We start from the raw sequence: 7,627 nt of genomic DNA on the forward strand, positions 1-7,627 counted from the left end.
CTGGAAGGAATACTAAATAATGTTGGAGTTGGAACTCAAAGGATTATAGACCCAAATTTGAGAAAAGAAGAGAAAGGCCAAAAGATAAAAAGTAGTAAGGAAGGTTGAAAAATTAAGGGTAAATATTTGCATAACAGAAGGTCTATTTAACCTTTCTCACTACTTTTTATCTTTTGGCCTTTCTCTTTTTTTTTCAAATTTGGGTCTATAATCCTTTGAGTCACAACTCCAGCTTTATATGGTATTCCTTCGTCATTAATACATTTCCAAGTATTTGAAAATATTTCCTTTTCACTCAAAAATAAAATATGTATAAAAGTTTACGGCTTTGTGAAACTTCTTTTTTGAGTTTATGCCGTTGAAATAAAAAAATAAATAAAATAAAACAATTTGTCGGTTTTGTTTACACGTTTATTGGGCCGCATTCGAACTTGCCCTGGGCCGCATGCGGCCCGCGGGCCGCGGGTTGGACACCCCTGATCTATAGATTAATGATCGCAAAAGTTCCATTTTACTTTATTAATATGAAAGTCAATTGTTTAATTATAACAAATTAGTTTAATGTTTGTTGCTGCTTGATAGAAATAAATTTATGGATTCTTCGCTCGTTTCCGCTAAGAATGACAATCACACTCACATTATTTATTGTCGATTATTTATTGATTTATTGTCATTATTACTTATTGATAACAGTCATTTCGTTTTTGATTCTAGATTCGAATAAAACCTCCCCAATGAGTGAGAAAAGCAACCAATCATTTTGAATTTGTTTCGTAATACTTCGCGTAACCTTCAGTTCATCAATGTCCAAATTTCTACACGGACCACCGGCTGGCGATCGCTGTTCGAGACGATAATTTATAGCAAGCTCGATCAACTTGTATTGGTTGTGATCGACTTTCTTGAATCACTCGATCAATTTATTATAGACTTTCGTGAATCAAAAGTACCATTGATCTACAATCACATTTCCGTTCTAAGTTGTAAAGTTTATTAATTGATTTTTTAAATATAATAATAATAATTTTATTACATTGTTGCAAAATATATAGCCTATATATATAAACACACGCAAGTAATAGAAAACTCCTGTTAATTTAATAATAATATAATTGTAAAACACAAAACGTAAGAGCACGGTTTTCACTTATAGTATGTATGTAAGCAAGTCGATAATTTTAAAGTTATTCCATAAACTTACAATTGATTAATTAAAAATTTGCATTAGAGTTTATTTCGAAATTCTTCTGGCATCTACATTGATTTTTATAGAAGTATCCGTAACTACCACGAAGAATAATTAAATTTTTCTGTTTCGTAACAGAAGCTCCAAATTATTTATAAATAATGCAATTTTTGCGTAAACGATATGTGTAACGAAAGGTATTAATTTTTTTCGTTCGAATTATTTAACGTTACGAAAATTTAGAGAGAGAGAGATTCTAAAGATAGGCATAAAAAGCGATAGTTTTTTCGTAGATTATCGTCATTTTCCTGCATATAAGAGCATATAGGAACCTAGAATTTCGATAGACAAAATTCTAGGTTCTTATATGCTCCGAAATTAAATTTCAAAAATTGACGAAGCCCTTTCCGTTCTTAGCATCAATTAATGTTTAATTTCTTAACGGTATTCCACAACCGTATGGATAATTAGCAATACGAAGACTGGACTTTCGTTCGTAATATGGTTAACCGAAAAAGTAATGTTCACGCATTTAATCGTATAGTACATAAATTGGTTGTATGGAATCGTAACGAAATAATTAACATTCTTAATCATTTTTAAGATTTCTTAATCGAGATATTAAAAATGGATTACTCGAAACTCTAATGTCCGTATTCACAATCGAGGATCGAGATTTGTTAGAAGTTTACTTTTTCAGGATCGAGTTAAAAACTCTTGATCATCGATTATGAATACGGCTGTAAAAACAAAGAACTTAAATTACAGAAAACCTCAAATACAGTATATTCTCGCTTGGATCGACTTCGTTTAGTATCAACAGTTTTTGGAATCCCAACAGAAATCTATGCTCTAATGTACTATACAGTACCGAACTCCTATGGAAAACTTGGTTAACCGTTACATTAACGTTTTCCTAATTCGAAATACACATCTAATTTACTAAAGAACATCGGTGAACACCGATATCCTCTCTCTTACTGTCAGAATTAATACTTTCATAAAATTTTAACAAAATACAAGTGAATTTAGCCGATTTATGCATTCAAAATTTTAGCAATATTTTTGTTTAGATTCTAAACAAAAAAAGAGATGGAACGTTCTAAACTTTTAAGCACGGTTTTCACTTATAGTATGTATGTAAGCAAGTCGATAATTTTAAAGTTATTCCATAAACTTACAATTGATTAATTAAAAATTTGCATTAGAGTTTATTTCGAAATTCTTCTGGCATCNCCTTTTTCGTAATAAAGTTTTAATATTTATTACTATAATCTAGACATGTTAATCCTTAAATATACAAGTATATTTAAGGATTAGGTCGCAAATATATTATATATACTTGTGGCCCAAAACGCCATGACTCCTTCTAATGTGGCCCAGAGGAACAAAAAGGTTGGACACCCCTAGTCTATAATGAATTGATCGAGTGATTCAAGAAAATCGATTACAACAATTTGGTCGAGCCTGCTCATAAATTATAATTTATCATCTAGAACAGTGTTTTTCAACCTTCTTGAATACGCGACCCCTTTACAAGTTAAAAAATTCTGGCGACCCCCTAGGGCCATATTAAAACTATATCAGTGATTTTAAAAACTATGTATTTAATTTTCTTTCTGTTGAGACAAATTATTGTTGATTAAAATGACAATTTCAGATTTTTTTTCTTTTTTTTTAGGTTCTGAATTTTCAGTTTCTACTTTTCTACTTTTTATTTTATTTTTGCAAATCAGTTCAATACTTTTTCCGCTATCATTTTCTGGGTGGGCCGTAATTCTCGATGAAATTGTAGTTTTTTTTAATGTAGTGTAAATGTAGTGTTCATTTACGATAGTAAATGAATTTTAATGTAGTGTAGGATCTACAAACACTTGTCTTTTTCTTCTACCCACGACCCCCCGTGTAAGGCTTCGCGACCCCCAGGGGGGTCGCGACACACAGGTTGAAAAACACTGATCTAGAATAACAAGTATACAGATCTGTAGATGATTTTAACCGTTATTAATTAAAATATAAGTCGATTAGCCGACTTTTGAGCCACTTTGTATAAATAATTAAATATGTGTATATACACGCACATTTATTTATTTATACAAGGTGACCAAAAGTCGGCCAATCAACTTATATTTTAATTAATAACGGTTAAAATCATCTACAGATCTGTATACTTGTTATTCTACATCAGCGATGGCAAACCTTTCTGACCTCACATACCACTAAACATACAATTTTGAATCCCGCTGATCAGTATCATCAATTTTTTAAACGACACAAACATCTATAGCAGGGGTGTCCAACCTTTTTGTTCCTCTGGGCCACATTAGAAGGAGTCATGGCGTTTTGGGCCACAAGTATATATAATATATTTGCGACCTAATCCTTAAATATACTTGTATATTTAAGGATTAACATGTCTAGATTATAGTAATAAATATTAAAACTTTATTACGAAAAAGGATATTTTAAAAAATTACTTTTACACTTTCAATTTTTACTTAGAAATAGATAAATTCATTTAGCCTATTATAAAGGAGACAAACAAAAATTTATTTGAAAAACACAAATATTTGTTTTATTTCGATCTCTAATTAATAAAAAAAAACGACGAAACACCATTTTAAAGTGCATTTTTATTCGACTAATATATTTATAAATAATATGTAGTCCAGTAAGTAATCAATGCGCCAAACTAAAAAATATAGCCAAATCTTGCAATGCTGGAAGGAATACTAAATAATGTTGGAGTGGAAACTCAAAGGATTATAGACCCAAATTTGAGAAAAGAAGAGAAAGGCCAAAAGATAAAAAGTAGTAAGGAAGGTTGAAAAATTAAGGGTAAATATTTGCATAACAGAAGGTCTATTTAACCTTTCTCACTACTTTTTATCTTTTGGCCTTTCTCTTTTTTTTTCAAATTTGGGTCTATAATCCTTTGAGTCACAACTCCAGCTTTATATAGTATTCCTTCGTCATTAATACATTTCCAAGTATTTGAAAATATTTCCTTTTCACTCAAAAATATGTATAAAAGTTTACGGCTTTGTGAAACTTCTTTTTTGAGTTTATGCCGTTGAAATAAAAAAATAAATAAAATAAAACAATTTGTCGGTTTTGTTTACACGTTTATTGGGCCGCATTCGAACTTGCCCTGGGCCGCATGCGGCCCGCGGGCCGCGGGTTGGACACCCCTGATCTATAGATTAATGATCGCAAAAGTTCCATTTTACTTTATTAATATGAAAGTCAATTGTTTAATTATAACAAATTAGTTTAATGTTTGTTGCTGCTTGATAGAAATAAATTTATGGATTCTTCGCTCGTTTCCGCTAAGAATGACAATCACACTCACATTATTTATTGTCGATTATTTATTGATTTATTGTCATTATTACTTATTGATAACAGTCATTTCGTTTTTGATTCTAGATTCGAATAAAACCTCCCCAATGAGTGAGAAAAGCAACCAATCATTTTGAATTTGTTTCGTAATACTTCGCGTAACCTTCAGTTCATCAATGTCCAAATTTCTACACGGACCACCGGCTGGCGATCGCTGTTCGAGACGATAATTTATAGCAAGCTCGATCAACTTGTATTGGTTGTGATCGACTTTCTTGAATCACTCGATCAATTTATTATAGACTTTCGTGAATCAAAAGTACCATTGATCTACAATCACATTTCCGTTCTAAGTTGTAAAGTTTATTAATTGATTTTTTAAATATTTCTTTCGTTTCTTTTATCCTATTTTGCGTTAAATTCGTTTGATTTAACCTACCAGTAGATAGGAATCATAGGAATTTGCAGCTCGATAAAATATTGATTCCGTGTGCTATAAAGAAAATAGATAGAGATAACAAGTCTGACATGTTTACAAAGGTATAACATGTGAATAATATCATAAAACTTAAAAAATCGGAAAGGAAGAGGCTTATTTTATATTGATTCTAGAGATAAATAAGAATATAACATTTCGTAAAGGAAAAACAATCGATTATTCACTCAAAAAATCTGGTAACATTGCTAGACTTTCCCGGAATTTTTTGTTTTCATTCCTAATAATTGCTATCATTATCTTTAAGTCTTCAGATGGTTCAGCAGATATTAAGTGAATGGGGCCATATCTTCCGAACCAATGGTACTATTTTCCTGAAAATTTCTATAAACATTTCTCCCTAATACACAAATCGCCCTGAAAAATTTCCGAAATGTTCAATAAAAGACACAAGAGTTATTAAAGTTTAAAGTGGGCGAAAGAGTCGTGTCCCCACACACTAGCATCCATAGATTTCAAGCTCCCGAATTTAAAAATGTAAAAAACCTTGCTGTTACATACGTGGGAAGGTAAAAATAAATTTTTATTTATAATTTATTTTTTTAATTTCTTAGGTTATATAAAAATAAAACTTTAGAATATATTTCTAAATCAATATCCTGTCCCAAACTGCACATCAGACCATCATCACAGATCATTGATTTTGGTAATGAGTATCCTGCGACTAATGTATACTTTTATAAAAACGATAGTTTTCTTTGAATGTTTAATCATTTGCCGTTTTATAAAAAAAATTCTTATATTTATAAGTATTTTTTACGTTTAAAAATATTCGAATTTCATAAGTTATATTGAGAACGGCGTAGATTCAATCAAATCTGCGGAAAATGCATGATTAATGTTAAAGATATTAAATGGATTGAATATGCAAATTAATTTACATATTCAAATTTTATAATAATTTTAGACATTCTCGTAGAGTTTATTAACAAAATTTTCACCGAAGGATTGATTAATTTTGATTAAAAATAAAAATAATAATAAAATTTGTTTACTGTTTCCACTCTCTAGTTTCCTCCATTTTGCTTTTGTTTTACTTCAACGATTGTAAGTAAATTACAAATAATTTCGAAGAAATTTACAAGTATACTCTCGTGTAAATAGAAAATACACAAACAAATTTCTGTAGCAGAGAATTGGCAAATAACTTCANATTGATTAATTAAAAATTTGCATTAGAGTTTATTTCGAAATTCTTCTGGCATCTACATTGATTTTTATAGAAGTATCCGTAACTACCACGAAGAATAATCTGGCAATATGCATATTGCACGAAAATCCTGTTGTTTTTTTAAATATTGTATAGTAGTATTAAGGATTTTTAGATTTAAATCGTCAAAATCTAAATTAATAAGTATTACTTTGGACGCAATACAAAAGTTAAATGACGATTCTGGAGTTTTTTCATATTTTCAATTGGCCGAAAACTACAAAATTCTCAATTTATCCGAAAACAGAAATTGCAGTCCGAAGACGAAATATATAGTTTAATATTATCAATTTATTATCTATTATATATATATTATATATATAGTTTAATATTATCACTTTATTTAATATTATCGCAATATAACATTTTCTGCAATCACAATTATATAATACTATTTAATTAAGGTCAAATATCGGTTAACGTCAAAATTCAAAGGCTGTCCCCAGGATCCCGTTGCATTAAAATTACATTACAAGCTACAAAGACATAACTTAATGCAAATAGCTTGTTAGATTATAAGTAACTTTATAAAATCAAAATCGCTTACGACTAGTAACTCGTACTTACATAGATCCTTTCCGTACATCCAAGTCGATACCATTCAAAATTTTGACCCTGTTAGCCTTGATTCCGTAGGATACTTCTAAATCTTTAGCTTCGACAGCCGCTACACTTAGGTTAAGTGGCCTCACAGTCGCCATGTGTTTAGATTACATCAGAACTGACGGATCTTCGATCGAGCCTTTCGAATTACGACCGAGACGCGATCACTACACACACACACACACACACACACACACACACACAATTTTCTATTGGACAAATCTGAAATGTCGTAAGCAACTGGCAATTATTTCCACTTTTTAATTAAGCAAATCTTAAATGAAAACATCGAGTATAATAATATTACTTACATCCGATCAAATGTGATCAGCTTTTATAGTAACGGGATTTTATATAATCCGAAAAAGTTAAAATTTAATCTCAAAATTAAAATCGTTTGTTCTTGAGCGAGAAAGGTGGCTTTTAAAATATTCCCATTGCTTATTTCGGTAAATATACGAGATAATTATGTAGGTTAGCGATAATCAATGTTTAACAATAAGCAATCGATCCGTAAGCGAAACAGCCGATTCTCAATCGATCGATACGATTTATAAGATTCCAGGACGACGTCGTACGCAAATTACTCGCGCTTCGACTTACGTAAAAATACAAACGATCCACAAATCTATCTGGTGTGCATTCTTCCAAAATTTGGTACGTCGTACCCAATCCACTTTGATTTAGAATAAACGAGCAGTTATTTATTGTGAGATCGTCACAATGCCGGCTGCAATTTTAAATATTTTTAATTTATTGAATTTAAAATATATGCTTTCCACCTCAAATT

General features: G+C 30.5%; 1 protein-coding gene across 1 annotated transcript in view; it reads right to left on the bottom strand.

The window, feature by feature from the left end:
• LOC111639991 (ABC transporter G family member 23-like) overlaps positions 1-6,977 on the bottom strand; it is a 110,714-nt gene extending 103,737 nt beyond the window's left edge. The window contains exon 1 of the mRNA XM_023385984.1: positions 6,802-6,977. Within this exon, the coding sequence (XP_023241752.1) occupies positions 6,802-6,935 (134 nt within the window). The 5' untranslated portion in view covers positions 6,936-6,977. The remainder of the gene's footprint in view (positions 1-6,801) is intronic.
• Positions 6,978-7,627: the final 650 nt, after the last annotated feature.

This window comes from Centruroides sculpturatus, unplaced genomic scaffold (assembly GCF_000671375.1).
Source record: "Centruroides sculpturatus isolate CEXI.00-Female unplaced genomic scaffold, Cexi_2.0 scaffold926, whole genome shotgun sequence".
In the NCBI taxonomy this organism is placed as follows: Eukaryota; Metazoa; Arthropoda; class Arachnida; order Scorpiones; family Buthidae; genus Centruroides; species Centruroides sculpturatus.